A 23,655-nucleotide genomic window follows, 5' to 3' on the forward strand; every position below is an offset into this window, starting at 1 on the left:
AGCTCTGGCTCGCTCCCCTAATTGACTCCAGATTTCTCAGTCTTTTCCCTCCTTTTCCTCTACCTCCCTCTCCTCCCCGTCCTTCTCCTCCATTATATTGGGTCTTTGTGCCTGTGTGTGTGTGTTCGGGATGTTTGGCTGGGGCACCCACACTATCTGTCTGTAGGCTTCAAAGACAGGGTGAGTAGGGAGAGAGAGAGGCAGAGAAAGACAGAATATAACAAAGAACAAAGAACAAAAACATATACATGATCAAAAAGAAATCTTAGAATCAACAATTAAAGACTACCAGAACCCACTGGATTCTCCAATCACATTGAATGAACTACAGGACAAAATACAAACCCTCCACCCCAAAAAGACCTGTGGTGTTGATGGTATCCTCAATGAAATGATAAAATATACAGACAAATTCCAATTTGCTATACTTAAACTCTTTAACATCATCCTTAGCTCCTTAGCTCTTAGCTCATCATCCCCAATATTTGGAACCAAGGACTGATCACCCCAATCCACAAAAGTGGAGACAAATTTGACCCCAATAACTACTGTGGGATATGCGTCAACAGCAACCTTGGGAAAATCCTCTGCATTATCATTAACAGCAGACGCATACATTTCCTCAGGGAAAAAAATGTACTGAGTAAATGTCAAATTGGCTTTTTACCAAATTACCGTAGGACAGGTCATGTAATCACCTGCACACCCTATTTAACAAACAAGCAAACCAAAACAAAGGCAAAGTCTTCTCATGCTTTGTTGATTTAAACATGTTGGACTCAATTTGGCATGAGGGTCTGCTATACAAATTGATTGAAAGTGACATTATAAAATCCATGTACACACACAACAAGTGTGCAGGCAAAAAACACACACATTTCTTCCCACAGGGCCATGGGGTGAAACAGGGATGCAGCTTAAGCCCCACCCTGTTCAACATAAACTCAGCAAAAAAAAGAAACGTCCTTTCACTGTCAACTGCGTTTATTTTCAGCAAACTTAACATGTGTAAATATTTGTAGGAACATAACAAGATTCAACAACTGAGACATAAACTGAACAAGTTCCACAGACATGTGACTATCAGAAATTGAATAATGTGTCCCTGAACAAAGGGGGGTCAAAATCAAAAGTAACAGTCAGTATCTGGTGTGGCCCCCAGCTGCATTAAGTACTGCAGTGCATCTCCTCTTCATGACCAAATTTGCCAGTTCTTGCTGTGAGATGTTACCCCACTTTTCCACCAAGGCACTTGCTAGTTCCCGGACATTTCTGGGGGGGAATGGCCCTAGCCCTCACCCTCCGATCCAACAGGTCCCAGACGTGCTCAATGGGATTGAGATCCGGGCTCTTCGCTGGCCATGACAGAACACTGACATTCCTGTCTTGCAGGAAATCACTCACAGAACGAGCAGTATGGCTGGTGGCATTGTCATGCTGGGGGTTCATGTCAGGATGAGCCTGCCGAAAGGGTGCCACGTGAGGGAGGAGGATGTCTTCCCTGTAATGCACAGCGTTGAGATTGCCTGCAATGACAACAAGCTTAGACTGATGATGCTGTGACACACCGCCCCAGACCATGACGGACCCTCTACCTTCAAATCAATCCCGCTCCAGAGTACAGGCCTCAGTGTAACGCTCATTCCTTCGATGATAAACTCGAATCACCCCTGGTGAGACAAAACCGTGACTCGTCTGTGAAGAGCACTTTTGCCAGTCCTGTCTGGTCCAGCGACGGTGGGTTTGTGCCCATAGGCGACGTTGTTGCCGGTGATGTCTGGTGAGGACCTGGCTTACAACAGGCCTACAAGCCCTGGGTCCATCCTCTCTCAGCCTATTTCAGAAAGTCTGAGCACTGATAGAGGGATTGTGCATTCCTGGTGTGACTCGGGCAGTTGTTGTCCTGTACTGTTGTCCTGCAGTCCTGTACCTTTCCCGCAGGTGTGATGTTTGGATGTACTGATCCAGTGCAGGTGTTGTTACACATGTGTCACACCCTGACCTTAGAGAGCCGTTTTATTTCTCTATTTGGTGAGGTCAGGTTGTGATGTGGGCTGGGCATTCTATGTTTTGTATTTCTTTGTTTTTGGCCGAGTGTGGTTCCCAATCAGAGGCAGCTGTCTATCGTTGTCTCTGGTTGCCTTTTTTCCCACCTATGTTGTGGGATCTTGTTTTTGTACAGCTCTGTGTAGCCATCCGAACTTTACGTTCCTTTTGCTTTTGTTGTTTTTAGGTGTTCTTTTTTAATAAAGGCAAAATGTACGCCTACTACACTGCACCTTGGTCCGATCATTTCGACGAGCGTAACAACATGGTCTGCCTCTGCGAGGATGATCAGCTGTCCGTCCTGTCTCCCTGTAGCGCTGTCTTAGGTGTCTCGCAGTACGGACATCGCAATTTATTGCCCTGGCCACATCTGCAGTACTCATGCCTCCTTGCAGCATGCATAAGGCACGTTCACACAGATGAGCAGGGACCCTGGGCATCTTTCTTTTGGTGTTTTTCAGAGTCAATAGAAAGGCCTCTTTAGTGTCCTCAGTTTTCATAACTATTACCTTAATTGCCTACCGTCTGTAAGCTGTTAGTGTCTTAACGACCGTTCCACAGGTGCATGTTCATTAATTGTTTATGGTTTATTGAACAAGCATGGGAAACAGTGTTTAAACCCTTTACAATGATGATTTGTGAAGTTATTTGGATTTTTACAAATTATCATTGAAAGACAGGGTCCCGAAAAAGGGCTGTTTCTTTTTTTGCTGAGTTGATATATCTACGAATTGGCAAGGGCTTTAGAACAGTCTGCAGCACCCTTCCTCGCCCTACTAGAATCTGAAGTCAAATGTCTACTGTTTGCTGATGATCTGGTGCTTCTGTCCCAACCAAGGAGGGCCTACAGCAGCATCTAGATATTCAGCACAGATTCTGTCAGACCTGGATCCTGACAGTAAATCTCAGTAAGACCAAAATAATGGTGTTCCAAGAAAGGTCCAGTTGCCAGGCCAACAAATACAAATTTCCATTGAGACACCATTGCCCCTAGAGCACACAAAAAACGATACATAATTCGTCCTAAACATCAGCACTACAGGTAACTACCACAAAGCTGTGAACGATCTGAGAGACAAGGTAAGAAGGGCCTTCTATGCCATCAAAAGGAATGTGAAATTTGACTTACCATTTAGGATCTGGCTTAAAATACTTGACTCAGTTATAGAATCCATTGCCCTTTATGGTTGTGAGGTCTGGGGTCCGCTCACCAACCAAGAATTCACAAAATGGGACAAACACCAAATTGAGACTCAGCATGCAGAATTCTGCAAAAATATCCTGTGTACAACGTAAAACACCAAATAATACATGCAGAGCAGAATTAGGCCGATACCCGCTAATGATCAAAATCCAGAAAAGAGCCGTTAAATTCTACAACCACCTAAAAGGAAGCGATTCCCAAACCTTCCATAACAAAGGCATCACCTACAGAGATGAACTTGGAGAAGAGTCCCCTAATCAAGCTGGTCCTGGGGCTCTATTCACAAACACAAACATACCCCACAGAGCCCTAGGACAGCAACACAATTTGACCCAACCAAATCGCGAGAAATCAAAAAGATAATTACTTGACACATTTGAAAGAATTAACAAAAATACAGAGCAAACTGGAATGATATTTGGCATTAAACAGAGAGTACACAGTTTCAGAATACCTGACCACTCTGACGGACCCAAATTTAAGGAACATACTCAGTTAGCATAGCCTTGCTATTGAGAAAGGCCGCCGTAGGAAGACCTGGCTCTCCAGAGAAGACAGGCTATGCGCACACTGCCCACAAAATCAGGTGGAAACTGTGCTGCACTTCCTAACCTCCTGCCAAATGTATGACCATATTAGAGACACATATTTCCCTCAGATTACACAGATCCACAAAGAATTTGAAAACAAACCCGATTTTGATAAACTCGCATATCTACTGGGTGAAATTCCACAGTGTGCCATCACAGCATTAAGATTTGTGGCCTGTTGCCACAAGAAAAGGGCAACCAGTGAAGAACAAACACCATTTTAAATTCAACCCATATTTATGTTTTTTTTATTTTCGGTTTTGTACTTGAACTATTTGCACATAATATGACATTTGAAATGTCTTTATTAATTTAGAACTTTTGTGTAATGTTTACCGTAAATTTCTATTGTTTATTTCACTTTTGTTTATTATCTATTCACTTGCTTTGGGAATGTTAACATATGTTTCCGATGCCAATAAAGCCCTTAAATTGAATTGAAATTGAGGGAGAGAGCGAGAGGCGAGAGAGAGAGGTATTTCCCTGTGAATGGTCTTGACTGTGGGTCAGGCCTGACAGATGAGACAGCCCTTGTATTGGCAGAACAGAACGGAGCGATCCCTTCCCTGCAGCTCCAAGTCAGGCAGTCGCCCCTCTGGCACCCCCTTAAGTCTCCCTACGGCTACACTGTTTCCTCCTAAGTCGGAACCATAAAACGATCTGAATGATTCCTATCAAAACTATGTTGTTTATAATAAAAACTATTTAGCTAGCCTCAACAGTGTAATAACTGTTTGGGAAATGACAGCATAGCTGTGTGTTATCCCATTCCAGGAAAACTCCCATTAGGAATCAGGATCTCTTTTAGAACTGCGACACCAAACTTCAAACATGGGAGAATTATGTTTTTGTTTTTTACACTGCCGTCGGGTAGCATTGAGGAGTGTCCGAAACGTTATGACAACCTTTCATGCTAGCCAGGCAGCAGTGGGTGGTTGCGGTCCTGGGGCCCGAGGAGGAGGAAGATAGAAAGAGGGAGAGTAAGAGAGAGAGAGAGAAGGAAAGATGGGCAGAGAGAGGCGGTTGCACAATGCTTTTGAGAAAAGCTGCAGCCGCAGCAACAACTGGGGGACGAGCCAGAAAGAACAGATGCTCGGAGGAGCTGCTTCTTGCCTGTTTCTGTGGAGAGAGAAAAGAGGGAGAGGGGGAGAGAAAGAAAGAAAGACAGAAAAAAAGAGCGAGAGAGGGAGAGATGGTACGAGAGGACAGCTTGTGCTGGGAAGGCTGTGCTTTTGCAGCTGGACATTTGTGTTTGTAGTGATGTCAGAGACAGAGGGGGGGGGGAGTGTGTGTGTGTGTGTGTGTAGTGGGGAGTTGAGGGGTTGCTAGTGGGGGGAGGACCCTGTGACACCCTGACCCCCTGTCTTGAACCCTGTGACACCCTGACCCCCTGTCTTGAACCCTGTGACAGGTGAGGGGCTGTAGGCAAAGTGTCGGCCACCCCAGTCATCTGGACCACCATCAGACTGCCCTTCATCTCTTCACAGATTGAGTCCAATTTATTATTTTTCTTTATTTCACTAGGCAAGACAGTTAAGAACAAATTCTTATTTTCAATGATGATCTAGGAACAGTGGGTTAACTGCCTTGTTCAGGGGCAGAGTGACAGATCTTTACCTTATCAGCTCGGGATTCAATCTTTCAACATTTTGGTTACTAGTCCAACGCTCTAACCACTAGGCTACCTGCCGCCCCAATATGCAGCAGTAATATGCCAAACTCCCACCTGAAACAAATGCATTGGTGTTTAAAGGGGGCTGCGTCCAAGCTAAAGAGAGAGCTAAAGAGAGATAGAGTCTCTTCATTCGCCAAGGCACTGGGGGTAAGCCGGCGAGAACTTAAATCCCCAGTTAATTCCTGTTGGAAATTAAAAAGTGGTGTATTTTGGAGGCCAGACAGATCTAAGTGACGTTGTCATCATCAGCGCTCCTGGGCATGTGCCAGCAGCCACGGCTTTTTCTCCCTCTCTCTGTCAGGGGAGCAGCGCTCTGTTTGCTCTGCACTCAATTGTTTGCTGGTTTAAGCCCCGCTGCTGTTCAGCTCAGTGTTGAAGAGCTGGTGGATCACACACCAGAGTGGAGAAGAGAGGAAAGGAGAGGAGGAGTGGGAGTTCCTCTCTTCTTCTCTTCTCTTCACCTCCTCTCCTCTCCCTCAGTCTCAGTCCTTTGGCCAGCTTTGCTTTGTGCTCTGTCTCCTTTATAAGTGGTTGTCTGGTACTTGTTACATCACTGGGCTGTAGTGTAGCCAGTGACACAGGGATATACGGTCACCGCATACATTTTTTGTGTTCGCTCCAACAGTACCTGTGTTATCCTGCAAAGCTGTTATGTATGGACTCATATTACAACAGACTGTTTACCACTTTGGAATTTAAAACCACGGATCCTCATTTAACACTGACAAGTTAGTCAGGACAGTCTCAAATAGACATGACGGGTGGATGAAATGTCATATCCATCCATAGACGAGAGATCCTACTCAGGTTAATGTTATCTGCTTGATTCATTCATTTTGAACGGAGTCTCAGTGGTCACACATGGTCAGAGCCTAACATCCTTTAAAGTTCAGAAGATCGTGCAACAACCCAACCAGATTTTGAGCATCCAATGAGATTATAAGAGAACATTCCGTGCTACAACTTCTCTGTGAAGTCAAAACCCCAGCATGGGTCTTTATCCCAGCGATGGGAAGAGAGAACATTTACACACCTGCCAGTGTGCATTGTCTGCTTAAATGTGTGATGGCGGATTCCCCTCCCTACACACACACGAGCTGTGATGGTCATGGAATTTTGCATGGCGGCCAGCCAAATCACCTTAATAACCATTCGAATAGCACAATATATACGGTTAGAATAGCACAATATATATATATACAGTACCAGTCAAAAGTTTGGACAGACCTACTCATTCAAAGGGTTTTTCTTTATTTTTACTATTTTCTACATTGTAAAATAATAGTGAAGACATCAAAACTTTTGAACTCCCAAGTGGTGCAGAGGTCTAAGGAACTGCATCTCAGTGCTAAAGGTGTAAGTACAGACCCTGGTTCGATCGCTGGCTGTATCACAACCAGCCATGATCGGGAGTCCCATAGGGTGGCGCACAATTGGCCCAGCGTAGGCAGGCTTAGGGGAGGGTTTGGCCGGAGTGTTCAGCATATGTGGGAACTCCTTCAAGACTGTTGGAAAAGCATTCCAGGTGAAGCTGGTTGAGAGAATGCCAAGAGTGTGCAAAGCTGTCAAGGCAAAGGGTGGCTACTTTGAAGAATCTCAAATAAAAATATTTTGATTTGTTTAACACTTCTTTGGTTACTACATGATTCCATGTGTGTTATTTCATAGTTGTGATGTTTTCACTATTATTCTACAATGTAGAAAACAGTAAAAATAAAGAAAAACCCTTGAATGAGTAGGTGTGTCCGGTACTGACTGGTACTGTATATGTGTATGTATTACAAAAGACGCACATTTTCACCTCCGCTCCTGACTGCATGTTCTGCCATAGAAATATAACGAATAGAACGGGCATCTCCATTAAAGTCAATGATGGCATAATGGTTGGACTGGCGGACATTGCGAGCGTGCCCATATTAGCAAAGCAGGAACTAAAAGCTAGGTTGAAGATACCCAGGTTGCTACATATGATTCTATGTGGATGCTTTTGAAAATTTACAGATTTATGGGACCAGTGCTAACAAGCATCTCTGGTCCCTTAGTTTAGAATTATTCAATTTTTTTTGCAGAGAGTTATGGGATACAAGAATCCTCTTGTCTTAACCTTTGTTATCTTAGACTAAAAGCTAGGTTGAAGCTGACAAAGTCTAAGTTAACAAGATTCTAATATCCCGTAACTCTTTGCAACAAGGGGACCAGCTATGCTAGTTAGCAACGCCGCTGGTAGTCAGCAACAGCGCTGGTCCCAGATTTGTGATGACGTTGTCTTAACCTGTATATTATCGACCTCGACTAATAGCTGGAAGTAAAAGCACAAAGTAATAGCAAGAAGTGTACCCATCAATATAGCCTGTGATTTGTTGATTCAACTCATCTGACATTACAAAATATACTATATATTGCATTACATGAGCCACAGCTGTTATCATTTGAAGGAACATTCTACATTACCATAGAAAATATTGCATCACAATACCAGGCAGCTATTGCAAGTGTACCCATGAGTTTACTGTCCTTGTGTAATAAACACAAGGGGAGACAGAGAGCTGGTTTCAAGCGCAGGGCCCAGCAGGTGTTTATTGAAAAGGACCACAGGACCAGTAGGTAACTGGGTCCAGGGGCAGGCAGAAGGTCATACACAGGGGGTCCAAAGGCAACAGTACAGGCAGGGAAAACACTAGTAACGTAGCCCGGGAGATCCGACAATAGGTAGATAACAGGAAATCCGATAGGTTAAAGTACAGGCCAGAAATAGGCAAAAAGGCATCATTAGTGAGGCAGGCAAAAACTATTATACGCGGGGGGTGTAAGTCATGGGAAAAACAGCGCTCTGAAAGACTTGTGTCACAAAACAAACAATACTTCACAGTGATGGGGTTCAAAGAACTGAACTAAATAGTGATAATGATCAGGTGATTAGAATTCAGGTGATTGGGATCTGGAGAGTGAGCTGCGTTCAGGGGATCTAACTGTTTGAGACTGTGAGCTGGAAAGTGGCCTGGAAAGGGAGCTGCGTTCAGGGGATCTAACTGTTTGAGACTGTGAGCTGGAAAGTGGCCTGGAAAGGGAGCTGCGTTCAGGGGATCTAACTGTTTGAGACTGTGAGCTGGAAAGTGGCCTGGAAAGGGAGCTGCGTTCAGGGGATCTAACTGTTTGAGACTGTGAGCTGGAAAGTGGCCTGGAAAGGGAGCTGCGTTCAGGGGATCTAACTGTTTGAGACTGTGAGCTGGAAAGTGGCCTGGAAAGGGAGCTGCGTTCAGGGGATCTAACTGTTTGAGACTGTGAGCTGGAAAGTGGCCTGGAAAGTGAGCTGCGTTCAGGGGATCTAACTGTTTGAGACTGTGAGCTGGAAAATGGCCTGGAAAGGGAGCTGCGTTCAGGGGATCTAACTGTTTGAGACTGTGAGCTGGAAAGTGGCCTGGAAAGGGAGCTGCGTTCAGGGGATCTAACTGTTTGAGACTGTGAGCTGGAAAGTGGCCTGGAAAGGGAGCTGCGTTCAGGGGATCTAGGTGTTTGAGGGTGTGACGTTACAGACGTTACAGACGTTACAACTTGCTATCCGATATCCTTGGGATGTCCCTACCCCATTGAAGTTGAAATTGTAAGGGTTAAGGTTAGGGTTAGGCTTAGGGTTAGGGTAAGGGATTTATGTATGGACATCCAAAGGATTCCACATAGCACCTAGTCATGGGAAGTTTGGATCTTTTTACTGACTGATATTTTCGACTCGTTAAGTCAAAAGAACAAATCTTACGACTCACTTTTCATGAATTTGAGTCAGTAATGCCCATAGAGCTAGATAGAGGAGTCATCTTTGTATCTGTGACATTATAGCATCTGTGACAGCATGGGCAACACCATTGAGACCATCTCCAGTTTGAAGTAGTCTATTTTCTTCTTCACGATTGGCTTATCCCTCCTGATGACCAGGTTGGACATGACTCCAACAAGGTCACCAGGAGGGATCAGCCAATGAAGTTGGAAGTCTATTTTCAGGTCTCTCCAGAGATGTTCGTTGGTTTTAAGTCCGGGCTCTGGCTTGGCTACTCGATTCTGTTGTTCATTTACTTCTGTGTTTTGAGTCATCACCCAACTTCGGTTGAGCTTCAATTGGCGAACAGATAGCCTTACATTCTCCTGCAAAATGTCTTGATAAACTTGGGAATACATTTTTTCGTCAACGATAGCAAGCTGCCCAGGCCCTGAGGCAGCATAGCAGCCCCAAACCATGATGCTCCCTCCACCATACTTTACAGTTGGGACGAGGTTTTGATGTTCGTGTGCTGTGCTTTTTTTCTCCACACATAGTGTTGCGAGTTCCTTCCAAACAACTCAACTTTAGTTTAATCTGTCGACAGAATGTCCAGGTGATCTTTAGCGAACTTCAGACGTGCAGCAATGTAGTTTTTTTGGACAGCAGTGGCTTCTTCCGTGGTTTCCTTCCATGAAAATCATTCTTGTTTCGTGTTTTACGTATCGTAGACCCATCAACAGAGATGTTATCATGTTCCAGGGATTTCTGTAAGTCTTTAGCTGACACTCTAAGATTCTTCTTAACCTCATTAACCTCATTCTCCAACCAAGATGGCGTAGCAGTTGGACGTCTGTTTTGTCTTGTCCCGTCCCGTGTATATATCATTTTCTTTGTATATATTTTTTATCTCAATTTCCATATACGGACTGAAAATACTCTCCTGCAACCCGCCTCACTTAATGTGGTACGGATCTGCTATTTTTTATACTTTAGAACCAGAAACCCCAATCATAAGCTAGCCAGCTGACTAGCTACTAGCTAGTAGTCAGTTAGCCACTGCTAGCGGTCACCGTTAACTCGGACATCAGCCAGCCTCAGCCCGGTCAATTCCTGCCAGTCTGCATAGCGTGATATCAACCCAGAGCTTATCGGCCTGCTTTTTCTCTACCACATCACCGGATTCCTACCGCAAGCTCTGAACCTTTACACCGCATCATCGCAGCTAGCTAGCTGCTACCCGAGTCGCTACTTCTGGCTAACGTCTGTGTCCCGAAACAAGCACCAGTTAGCCTGGAGCTTTCCCCGAGCTGGGCCCATCTCCTGGCTAGCCGAAGAGGTCCCTTAGCCAATTCTTGGGCTACAATACCTCTTTTGCCAATTGGTCCGGACCCTTTACTGCCGACACGGAGCCCCGTCAATCCATCACGACTGGTCTGCCGACGTAACTGTCCGAGGGAGTTTCAACAGGCTCTTCCGTTGCGACGTACCCCGGAGACCCATCTGCTAGCCTGCTATCCCCGGCCCGCTAGCTGTCTGAATCGCCGTGTCTCCTGCTCGCCTAGCTACTCACTGGACCCTATGATCACTCGGCTACACATGCCTCTCCCTAATGTCAATATGCCTTGTCTATTGCTGTTCTGGTTAGTGATTATTGTCTTATTTCACTGTAGAGCCTCCAGCACTGCTCAATATGCCTTACCTAGACCTTTTGTTCCACCCCCACACATGCGGTGACCTCACCTGGCTTAACTGGTGCCTCTGGAGACAAAACCTCTATCATCATCACTCAATGCCTAGGTTTACCTCCACTGTTCTCACATCCTACCATACCCTTGTCTGTACATTATGCCTTGAATCTATTCCTCTCACACAGATGATCAAGGAACCTATCAGGTACAACCCTAAATCCGTAACCATGGGCACCCTCTTAGATATTATCCTGATGAACTTGCTCTCTAAATACACCTCTGCTGTCTTCAAAAAGGGATCTCAACAATCACTGGCTCATTGCCTGCATGCGTAATTGGTCCGCTGTCAAACGACCACCCCTCATCACTGTCAAACGCTCCCTAAAACACTTCAGCGAGCAGGCCTTTTTAATTGACCTGACCCAGGTATCCTGGAAGGATACTGACCTCATTCAGTCAGTAGAGGATGCCTGGTTGCTCATTCAAAGTGCTTTCCTCACCATCTTAAATAAGAATGCCCCATTCAAAAAATGTAGAACTAAGAACAGATATAGCTCTTGGTTCACCCCAGACTTGACTGCCATTGATCAGCACAAAAACATCCTGTGGCTTCTGCATTAGCATCGAATAGCCCCCACGATATGCAACTTTTCAGAGAAGTCACAAACCAATATACTCAGTCAGTTAGGAAAGCTAAGGCTAGCTTTTTCAAACAGAAATTTGCATCCTGTAGCACAAATTCAATTTTTTTTAGGACACTGTAAAGTTCATGGAGAATAAGAGCACCTCCTCTCAGCTGCCCTGCACTGAGGATAGGAAACACTGTTACCACCGATAAATCTATGATAATCGATCATTTCAATAAGCATTTTTCTACGGCTGGGGTTTCCACCTGGCTACCCCTACCCTGGCCAACATCTCAGCACCCCCTGCAGCAACTTTCCCAACTTTCGACTCTGTCAATCACCGCATTCTTATCGCCAGATTCAATAGCCTTGGTTTCTCAAATGACTGCTTCGCCTGGTTCACCAACTATTTCTCAGATAGAGTTCAGTGTGTTAAATCGGAGGGCCTGTTGTCCGGACCTCTGGCAGTCTCTTTGGGGGTGCCACAGGGTTCAATTCTCGGGCCGTCTCTTTTCTCTGTATATATCAATGATTTCGCTCTTGCTGCTGGTGATTCTCTGATCCATCTCTACGCAGACGACACCATTCTGTATACATCTGGCCCTGCTATGGACACTGTGCCTACAAACTTCCAAACAAGCTTCAATACAACACTCCTTCCATGGCCTCCAACTGCTTTTAAATGCTAGTAAAACTAAGTGCATGCTCTTCAACCGATCGCTGTACGCACCCGCCCGCCTGACTAGCATCACTACTCTGGACGGTTCTGACTTAGAATATGTGGACAAATACAAATACCTAGGTGTTTGGTTAGACTGTAAACTCTCTTTCCAGACTCACATTAAGCATCTTCAATCCAAAATGAAATCTAGAATCGGCTTCCTATTTCGCAACAAAGCCTCCTTCACTTATGTTGCCAAACATACCCTTGTAAAACTGACTATCCTACCGATCCTTGACTTTGGCGATGTCATTTTCGAAATAGCCTCCAACATTCTACTCTGGATGTAGTCTATCACAGTGCCATCCGTTTTATCACCAAAGCCCCATATACTACCCACCACTGCGACCTGTATGCTCTCGTTGGCTGACCCTCACTATATATTTGTCGCCAAACCCACTGGCTCCAGGTCATCTAAAAGTTTTTGCTAGGTAAAGCCCTGCCTTATCTCAGCTCACTGGTCACCATAGCAACACCCACCCGTAGCACGCACTTCAGCAGGTATATTTCACTGGTCATCCCCATAGCCAACACTTCCTTTGGCCGCCTTTCCTTCCAGTTCTCTGCTGCCAATGACTGGAACAAATTGCAAAAATCACTGAAGCTGGAGTCTTATATCTCCCTCTCTAACTTTAAGCATCAGCTGTCAGAGCAGCTTACCGATCACTGTACCTGTACACAGCCAATTTGTAAATAGAATACCCAACTATCTCATCCCCATATTGTTACTTATCCTCTTGTTCTTTTGCACCCCAGTATCTATACTTGCACATCATCATCTGCACATCTATCACTCCAGTGTTAATGCTAAATTGTATTTTTTTTCGCCTCTATGGCCTATTTCTGCCACCCTCCCTACTGTTCTATATTTGCACACACTGTACATAGATTTTTCTATTGTGTTATTGACTGTACATTTGTATATGTGTAACTCTGTGTTGTTGTTTTACTGCTTTGCTTAATCTTGACCAGGTCGCCGTTGTAAGTGAGAACTTGTTCACAACTGGCCTATGTGGTTAAATAAAGGTTAAATAAATTGTGCATTCTGCACTGTGCTCTTGCAGTCATCTTTGCAGGACGGCCACTCCTAGGGAGAGTAGCAACAATGCTAAACTTTCTCCATTTATAGACAACTTGTCTTACAGTGGACTGATGAACATCAAGGCTTTTAGAGATACTTTTGTAACACTTTCCAGCTTTATGAAAGTCAACAATTCTTAGTCTTAGGTCTTCTGAGATCTCTTTTGTTCGAGGCATGGTTCACATCAGGCAACGCTTCTTGTGAATAGCCAACATCTCCAATCTCATCTCCAATCGCATTGGAAAAGTCATTAGCCTAGGGGTTCACATACTCTTTCCAACCTACACTGTGAATGTTTAAATGATGTATTCAATATAGACAAGAAAAATACAATAATTTGTGTGTAATTAGTTTAAGGACACTGTGTTTGTCTAGTGTTGTGACTAAGATGAAGATCAGATCAAATTTTATGACAAATATATGCAGAAATCCAGGTCATTCCAAAGGGTTCACATACTTTTTCTTGCCACTGTATGTCATTAAGGTATTTCTGTTATTATTTTTAATACATTTGCAAAAGTTTAAACAAAAATCTGGTCGCGTTGTATCATTATGTGTTATTATGTGTAGATTGATATGGAGCAAAAATTATGTAATACATTTTAGAATAAGGCTGTAACGTAACAAAATGTGGACAAAATCAAGGGATCTGAGTACTTTCCGAAGGCACTGTATACTGCATGTCAGGTCAGTTGTTGGTCTGGGGACGTCTCCAGAGTCACCGAAGGAGCGCGTGTTAATACTGATGTAGAATTAATTGCAAGTCACACGAATGACAAAAATGTATCATGACTGTCGAGTCAGTTAAAAGAGTTGTTAAAAGAGAATGAATTGTCCGCGGACTACCCATCACTAAGAGCACCAATCATTAGTTTACCAGTCAAATAGCAGGGTTAGAGGTTCCAAGCCCGTTCTATTCATTCTATCTGTATGTGTGCTGCTGCTGCAGGGGAGACTCATTTGCTACAACATCTTGCTTGTTTCAGCAAGGAGCAACAAAGTTTTATCACGTTGTTCCACATTACCGCACGAATGGACTCAAATGCCTGAATGGCTAGCCGTCCCGTCTTCAGTCAAATGTTCTTTCAAAAAATGGTTATTTTATTTCATGACCGGCTTCATCCATAACCGTCAGTTACATGGTTATATGGTAATTATGCCAGCCCTAACACACACACCGTGTGTCCTGCCCCATTACCCTCACTGGTGATCTGCTCTAATGGCATTGTAGGCCCATTAGTAAATGAGGGGTCCCACACTGACACGCCATGCCCATGAGATGAGCCTCTCTCTCTCTCTCTCTCTCTCTCTCTCTCTCTCTCTCTCTCTCTCTCTCTCTCTCTCTCTCTCTCTCTCTCTCTCTCTCCTCCCCTCTCTTCTGCATCTGTTTAGACATACAGTAGTGTCCGACAGGTCATTAATAAAGCTGCTGTGTGTCACATGCGCACACACACACACAGCCAGAGAGATAGACAGACACACCGCCAGACACTAGGGCCGCTGGCTCTATTGATCCAAGAAAAATTTGTGAGCGAGAGAGTCCACCTAATAGTGGACTGTAGTCTCTCTCTCTCTCGCTCTCTCACACACTCTCTCTCTCTCTTTCTAAATTCAATTCAAGGGGCTTTATTGGCATGGGAAACATATGTTAACATTGCCAAAGCAAGTGAAGTAGATAATATACAAAGTGATATAAACAATAAAAATGAAATGTAAACATTTTCTTGTGGCAACAGTTCACAAATCTTGCTGCTGTGATGGCATACCCCAGTATTTCACCCAGTAGATATGGGAGTTTATCAAAATCGGGTTTGTTTTTGATTCTTTGTGGATCTGTGGGAAATATGTGTCTCTAATATGGTCATACAGGAGGTTAGGAAGTGCAGCTCAGTTTCCACCTGATTTTGTGGGCAGTGTGCACATAGCCTGTCTTCTCTGGAGAGCCAGGTCTTCCTACGGCAGCCTTTCTCAATAGCAAGGCTATGCTCACTAAGTCTGTACATAGTCAAAGCTTTCCTTAAGTTTGGGTCAGTCACAGCGTGACAGGTATTCTGCTGTGTACTCTCTGTTTAGGGCCAAATATCATTCTAATTCTTTCCAATGTGTCAAGTAATTATCTTTTTGTTTTCTCATGATTTGGTTGGGTCAAATTGTGTTACTGTCCTGGGGCTCTGTTCCCAAACACAAACACACCCCACAGAGCCCCAGGACAGCAACACAATTTGACCCAACCAAATCATGTGTTTGTGAATAGAGCCCCAGGACCAGCTTGATTAGGGGACTCTTCTCCAGGTGAATCTCTCTGTAGCTGTTGGATTTGTTATGGAAGGTTTGGAAATCACTTCCTTTTAGGTGGTTGTAGAATTTAACGGCTCTTTTCTGGATTTTGATAATTAGCAGGTATCGGCCTAATTCTGCTCTGTATGCATTATTTGGTGTTCTACGTTGTACACAGAGGATATTTTTTGCAGAATTCTTGGTGTTTGTCCCATTTTGTGAAATCTTGGTTGGTGAGCGAACCCCAGACCTCACAACCATAAAGGGCAATGGGTTCTATAAGTGATTCAAGTATTTTTAGCCAGATCCTAATTGGTATGTTGAATTTTGCGGTCCTTTTTATGGCATAGAATGCCTCTCTCTCTCTCTCTCTCTCTCTCTCTCTCTCTCTCTCTATCTCCCTCTCCCTCTCCCTCTCCCTCTCCCTCTCCCTCTCCCTCTCCCTCTCCCTCTCCCTCTCCCTCTCCCTCTCCCTCTCCCTCTCCCTCTCCTCTCCTCTCCTCTCCTCTCCTCTCATCTCCTCTCTCTGTAGCCTGGATCAATAGCATCTTTGTGTGTGGACAGTGGACACTCCCTATAGTGGTGGTGGTCAGCTAATGCAGACAGGCTGGACCAGGCAAGGAGGGGGGAGAGGACGATATTGGGGGAGATTGAGGACAGAGGGACAGAGAGTGAAGAAGAGGTAGAGGAATAGGAAGAGACAGGGGGTGGAATTAAGGTTTATTTTGAATTGTACACATTTTCAGCTTAAAGCTGAATTGCAGCATACATAGTCGTGCAAAATATTATGAGATGTAGTATACAATATAACAGTTAAGTAGCATTAAGCAGTCTCAGGAAGTAAGGCATAGATAGGTCTGTTGTAGTATCTGTCAATCTGAGTAAGGGGAAGGTTTAGTTTATATAGATGTAATGGTAGAGGGGAAGGGAGAAAAGAGCGATTGATTGAGAGATTGAGGGGGGGGGGGGGGCAGAAGAGCAGCATTGTGGCGAGGGGGGCAGGACGTGTGAAATTAACACGCCTATGCACTGGGAATGAAGCCATCACGCACTAAAGCAGCGCTCATTCCCTACACAGCACACACTGATACGAGTACACACACCTGCATGCACGGATAGATGCACACAAACACATGCAGCCCACACAAATCCACACAACACAAATGAGCCCAGGCACACAGACAAGTCCGCACAACATGACACAAATGCCGTTACACAACAAACAAAGTGACAGTGATCACACACAAGCCAAACAGGTACTCACACTTTCACTCAGTTCTTGAGCACACAGAAACACCAAACATGCTTCCTCCCTTTTCTCTCTCATTCTCCTTTATCTGTGTCGTCTGAGAGTCACACATCGGAGAGCTGCACGCACAACTGAAATGGAGAAGTGAAACTAAACTATGCGGCCACCCTGACAACGTTGACGGTTATCATCCACAGCTTACATTGTGAGGTGGTGCTCCCTCCACTTCCCAGGAGCCTGCCGAGGCCCTGCTGAGAGGAGAGGACCAGATATACTGTAAAACTCATCTAGATAAGGATCTATACATCTCACCTCACTGTTACACACATTTCACCTCTTTAAGCACAGCAATCACATACCATGGCGGGGACTTGTTGCTACTCTGCAGATGTTTGTCAAACATAAGCCCACTGTTACCAGGAAGGATTTGAATAGTTAAATATCTCAGATCAGATTTCACACTCCAGTTTCTACTGGAGTGTGTGTGTGTATGTGTGTATGTGTGTGTGTCTGTGTGTGTTTGCGAATGTGCATGCGTGTGTGTGTGTGTGTGTGTGCGTTTGTGAGTGTGTGTGTGCACAAGACAGAAATAGTCACACCTTGTGTTGAAGGCTCGATAAGGTGCAGCTCGTGCTCCTCGGTGACTGCAATGTAAACAATAGCTGTAAAGCCATTCACGAGGCTCGGGGAGTGGCGAAAGGAATTCCAGACTTTTCTTTTAAGTTCTAATCTCGGGAATAGCATCAGTTGATACCTGCACTCTGAGGAGCGATGTATTGCTGTTGGCAGTGTTTTAATCTAAACCAGTCAGAAATACATAACCAACGAGTTGATCACATCAGTTCAGTTTCCTTACGGGTGGCTCCCAGAGGTAGGGAGCTCATTGTGTAGCTGTGGCTGGATGTGGCTGGGCAGAAGAGAGAATTTCCCCAGGCAGGGTGACTCAAACCTGGGTGAAGAGGGGTTGAGAACCTGGGCGTGCTCCGTGGAGGTGGTGGGTTGAGTGAATGTGAGAGAGGGGGGGAGAAGGGGGAAAGTACTGGAGGGAGAAGGGGAAGTGGTAGGGTAGTGGCGACTGGCGGCGAATTGGCATTCTGAAAAAGGGATTGGAGAGAGAAAGGGGCGAGCTAATGAGCTGGATTTTCTGGAGAGTTGGCATTCCGCTCATGGACCACTCTTCCCTGTAGAATAGCTGGCTGGAGCTAAGCTTCCTGTTTGAGCCCTAGATCGGGAATGAACGAGGGAGGGAGGAGGGGAGGGAGAGACAGGGAGGAAAGGGGGTGGGGGTGTTGGAAGCAATAGAACAGATGAAGAAGGAGAGGATAGAAGGAGGGAGGAAGAGAGATGGGGGGGTGGCGGTGGAATTGAATACCGGGGAGCTGTGTTCTCACAGCCAGTGTTGCCATGGTTACCCTGGAATTCTGGCGAGTAAGGAAATTTCATTCACTCCAGTGTGAAAAAGGGAGGGAAATATCAAAAAAGCAAGTAAACACAACCCCCAAAGAAAAAATAAATATCATCCTCCATGTGCCCTCCACCCCTCCTCTCTGCTCTGTCGCTTTTTTCCTCCCCCCATCCATCGCTCCCTTCCCCCGTGTACCCACCCGGTGCTTTTTGTTTGCCACTACCCTGTAAGTAAACACAACACCCACTCACAAGCCTCCCATCCCTGCCAATCGCCCTCCAGGTAAGGCAGAGAACAAAAAACACTATAGCTATCAGTAGCCATTCCTCTTCTGGGAAGAAGGAAGAACGGGGGAACCAGTAGTGGTAGGATCCATCCACTACTCCACACAAGTCACATTTAAGCTGGCTGCTGACATGGCAAGAACTAGAACTAAGCGCTGTCACCCTGACGACTCTCCTGAGCGCTGCTGGGCTGTCAGGGCTGGCATCTGCGCGTGGTGCTGCCCGCCTCTCCTCGCCTTGTCTCTCCTCTCCTGCCTCCCTGCGTGGCCTCTGGCCTACAGACACACACATACAAACAAACACACACAGACACATACACACACTTTGCAGCACACTGGCTCTCCCAGCACTGGTTAACTGGAGCTGACAGCTGCACACGGGTTGACAGTGGTGCTGGTGCAGTGGACCTGACAGCTTTACAGAGGCACAGTGATCACACACACACACACACACACACACACACACACACACACACACACACACACACACACACACACACACACACACACACACAGAGATACACAAACACAGCCTCACAAACACAGATACACAAACACAGATACACAAACACAGATACACAAACACAGATACACAAACACAAACACAGATGCAGCGCACACTAGTGTACTTCTAGGTTCTTCCACAGTGCTCCACAGTGGTTTAACTTGTATGGTAGATACTGTAACTGTGGTTCAGGGCATCTGATGAGTCAGTCTGTTGATGGGTGTACAGTACATGTAGATACTTGTGTCTGTGGGTAAAATTAATCTGTATTCCTAGAAGCCTCCTCTGCTTTTGGCATGCATTACAATCAATAGAGAATGTCTCCTGTGTGTCTGTGCAATGTGTTTGAGTGTATGAACAGAAATAGAATGAATAGAACGGGCATCCCCATTCAAGTCGTAATGGTAATGGGTGGACTGGTGGCCATTGCGAGTGTTCCCATAGGAGCAAAGCATAGAGATAGATAGAGGACTCTTTATGGATATAACCCATTTTAACATGGACATTGCCATTGAGAGCTTCCACCATGCTTCCATGCTTTAAAGTAGTTAACATAGTCAACTGGGTGGGGATTCCCAGGGGTTGTAGCCTCAATGGCAATGCCTATGCTGTCACAGACCCATTAATGGCACAGATATAAAGATGAGTCCTCTATCTTTCTCTGTGGAAGAAATGTAGTTCAGGATGACACATGTTAAGACGAGGGGATTCTAATATACCATAACTCTTTGCAAACATGGAACCAACATTGCTAGTTAGTAACAGCGCTAGTAGTAATTATCAATGGCGCTCGTCCCATGAATTTGTTTATTTTCAAACCCTGCCGCATGGATCATTACATTTTCTTAACCTGTATTTTTCTTTTTACGTAGGAGCAAAGCAGGAAGTAAATTAGGAAGTGTACCTATCAGTCTGTGCTGAGATTTGTTGAATCAACTCAACTGTCATGACAAAAATACCTTCCATTGCATGAGCAAATCAGTTAGCTTCATTTGAATGAACATTCTATATTACCATGGACATTATTGCGTCACCATACCAGGCAGCCATTACGAGTGTGCCCATCTGTTTTCTAGTCAAATTGCCAGGGTTAGAGGTTCCAGGCCTATTCTATTCAATCCATTTCTATGGTATGAAATGTGTTGACTTCACTGTATCCACCAGTTGCTGACCCATCCATCTTCTCTTCCTGTCTTCCAGTGGCTGAGGAGGGACTATGGGAGTGTGGGCTGTCATATGAATGCCGGACCCTCCTGTTCAAGGCCATTCACAACCTGCTGGAGAGGTACAGTACAACTACATTTCCCATGAGCCACTTGGAAAATGACTTGTCAGCTCATCCCATGTCATATATGTAAAGTATCACTTAAAGTAAGCTGAATATTCCCAGTCTAGTCATTTCTGCTTAATAACCATTTCTACTCCCACCAACTGCTAAGGAAATAATGCTGACAAAAATAGAGACCACCAACGATTAAAAGACTTGAAGTAATAATCAAATTAAAACCTGGACTGAATCAATAACTCCAGTAAAGCTTCCCCATCTGCTAAATGAACCAGCACATATTTGGTTTGAATTAAGTTAAACATCAATGATCATCATAGGGGGGCAGTCTGAATGAACCTTCTTATTACCTTGAGTCTACCTCCTCTCTTCCAACTCTATACCTCTGCTCTATATTGCATTGTCATAAAGCCTTAAATAGAGTCTTCATCTAATGGTTCTGTGTAACTCCATTGATGTGAGTGTTTAGGTATGAAAACAAATCTATTCTATTCCATTCTCTGTTCTTCCCTGATTGGGTATGTGTGTGCCAATCTCTATGTACAGTATGTGTCTATGTGCATCTATATTTGTGTGTATATTATATATATACTGTGATACAGATGTTTAATGTCTCCCCTCCCCCAGGTGTCTGATGGACAAGGACTTTGTGCGGATTGGGAAGTGGTTTGTCAAGCCATACGAGCTGGAGGAGAAGCATATGGGCACCAGGTGAGTTTAACCATCCTTCTCAATCCCGCACACAACCTCCTCACGGCATCAGCGCCACGTTGCTCTGACACGGTGATAACTAGATTGACGTTGGGGGGACGTTGCCCCCATGCTGGGTCCGGGGGTGTGACAGACAGGCGGTGTGAATGGTTGCCATGCGCCGGCTGCTCCCACCCTGCCTGGGATGTGGTGACACCTCTGACTGCCTCGCGGCACCTGGCTGTGAGCCCATAGGATCATGTCACTGCGCTCGCAGGTGGGAAAGGCTCGTGCTGTGAGACAGACGACGGCTCGGCTCCTGTGTGTGAGAGTGCGAGAACTGGTCCGCCAGACTGCCTGAGTGTCAGACTATTGAGAGAGGGGTAGCGAGCGTTGGTGAGGTGTGAGAGCTGAGCAGAGGAGGGATTTGTGTCTGTGTGTGTGTGTGTGTGCCTGCCAGAGACATACAGAACAGAGGAGCACAGGAGAGGGGAATTGTTGTTTTAACTCCGCTTTTTGCTTAGCTTGAAGTTTGGTGACAGTTATTGACAGTAAAAAAAAAAAACATTATGTAAGATGGATTTAATTGCAGCTGTTCATAAATTAGACACATATTCCTATCTGCTTGGTTACAGGAAACATTTAACTGAAAGACATCTTGCAAGAGGGATTCAGATGATCATGACACATGATAATTACTTACAATTATGCAAATACATTGAGTTGCAGTTTGAGAACTCTCCATATCCATGTTTTTAGGAGTGAGATCCTCTCCTACGGTAAGTAGCTGTGGAGAGGTTCCCAGTGATTAAGATGCAAGCTGTGGCACAATTCCAAAGGTGTTGAAAGAATTGAGTGTGACTCCTTCAAGGGCTAGGACACAGCATGCAGAGAGAGAGAGAGAGACCACTCAGCCATAGCCGCGAGAAGTAGGCTACATTGACTCATTTACTTGTGGAACAGGCATGCAGTGCAACATGAAATAGATGCATTAAACACGCTATCAAGGCCGACTTCAAATACCGACATCAATGTGATAGTAACGGGAGCATAAAAACAGCTGGCTGTGAATGCAAACTATGCCAGATAAATCCTGGACATGCATTGAAATAAAGGCCTACATCGAAGGACTTACTTAGGCCTATAATCGACGAAGACACATAATGACAAACAAACTCAACCAAGGAATGAAGAAAATCATGAAATTCTAAAGGAAAATCTACGCATTAAGGCCACACCGCGGAATTATCAGCGCCTTGCTACAGGTAGCCAGCTAGAATTATTATATTTGTGGGCAGTTAGACATTTTTTGGGTCACAGTTGAGCAGCCTATAATGCTTAGATGAAAATCATAACTGGCATGCAGCTCTTTAGAAATAGTAGGATCAATTGAAATATGTTGCCATCCCCCTGCTATAGGCTATATGAAGGACTGGCATATACAGTGTACTATGACAATGCCATTGTCTCATGCGCTTCCCACCAAAGTTGGGAAACATTCTGTGAATATTGAAGCAAGGCATCAACAAGGTGGCTCTGACAATATTGCAAGAGATCGAGAATGTTAATATTGCAAATTAGTAGCCGACGCGGAAGGCAGCCGCAAAAAAAAACCCGGGCCACCTAATATCTGATATTATTGTGTTGCCTACGCAGCATCTGGGTGCCCATTACATATATATATATATAATATACAATGTATATGAAAAAATAAAACTGAAACTGAGCTCAGGTGCAGGTCCTGTTTCCATGTACTTAAGTATTCAGATCCTTTACTCAGTACTTTGTTGAAGCACCTTTGGCTGCGATTACATCCTCGAGTCTTCTTGGGTATGACCCTACAAGATTGGAACACCTGTATTTGGGGAGTTTCTCCCATTCTTCTTTGCAGATCCTCTCAAGCTCTGTCAGGTTGGATGGGAAGCGTTGCTGCACAGCTACTTTCAGGTCTCTCCAGAGATGTTTGATCGGGTTCAAGTCCGGGATCTGTCTGGGCCACTCAAGGACATTCAGAGACTTGTCCCGAAGCCACTCCTGCATTGTCTTGGCTGTGTGCTTAGGGTTGTTGTCCTGTTTGAAGGTGAACCTTCACCCCAGTCTGAAGTCCTGAGCGCTCTGGAGCAGGTTTTCATCATGGATCTCTGTACTTTGCTCTGATCATCTTTCTCGATATTGACTAGTCCCCCAGTCCCCGCCGCTGAAAAAGGTGCCTTTTGGCAAACTCCAAGCGGGCTGTCATGTGCCTTTTACTGAGGAGTGGCTTCGGTCTGACCACTCTACCATATAGGCCTGGTTGCTGGAGTGCTGCAGAGATGGTTGTCCTTCTTGAAGGTTCTCCTATCTCCACAGAGGAACTCTAGAGCTCTGTCAGAGTGACCATCGGGTCACCTCCCTGACTAAGGCCCTTCTCCCCCGATTGCTCAGTTTGTCAGGGTGGCCAATTCTAGGAAGAGATTTGGTGGTTCCAAACTTCTTCCATTTAAGAATGATTGAGGCGACTGTGTTCTTCGGGAGCTTCAATGCTGCAGAAATGTTTTGGTACCCTTCTCCAGATCTACAGACAATTCCTTCGACCT

General features: G+C 45.0%; 1 protein-coding gene across 5 annotated transcripts in view; it reads left to right on the forward strand.

The window, feature by feature from the left end:
- LOC109873597 (mediator of RNA polymerase II transcription subunit 13-like) overlaps positions 1 to 23,655 on the forward strand; it is a 105,950-nt gene that overhangs the window by 41,903 nt on the left and 40,392 nt on the right. For all 5 annotated transcript variants that reach the window (XM_031808953.1, XM_031808957.1, XM_031808954.1 and 2 more), the window contains exons 3-4: positions 20,305 to 20,389; positions 21,017 to 21,100. In XM_031808953.1, coding sequence (XP_031664813.1) covers positions 20,305 to 20,389; positions 21,017 to 21,100 — 169 coding nt within the window. The remainder of the gene's footprint in view (positions 1 to 20,304; positions 20,390 to 21,016; positions 21,101 to 23,655) is intronic.

This window comes from Oncorhynchus kisutch, linkage group LG29 (assembly GCF_002021735.2).
Source record: "Oncorhynchus kisutch isolate 150728-3 linkage group LG29, Okis_V2, whole genome shotgun sequence".
In the NCBI taxonomy this organism is placed as follows: domain Eukaryota; kingdom Metazoa; phylum Chordata; class Actinopteri; order Salmoniformes; family Salmonidae; genus Oncorhynchus; species Oncorhynchus kisutch.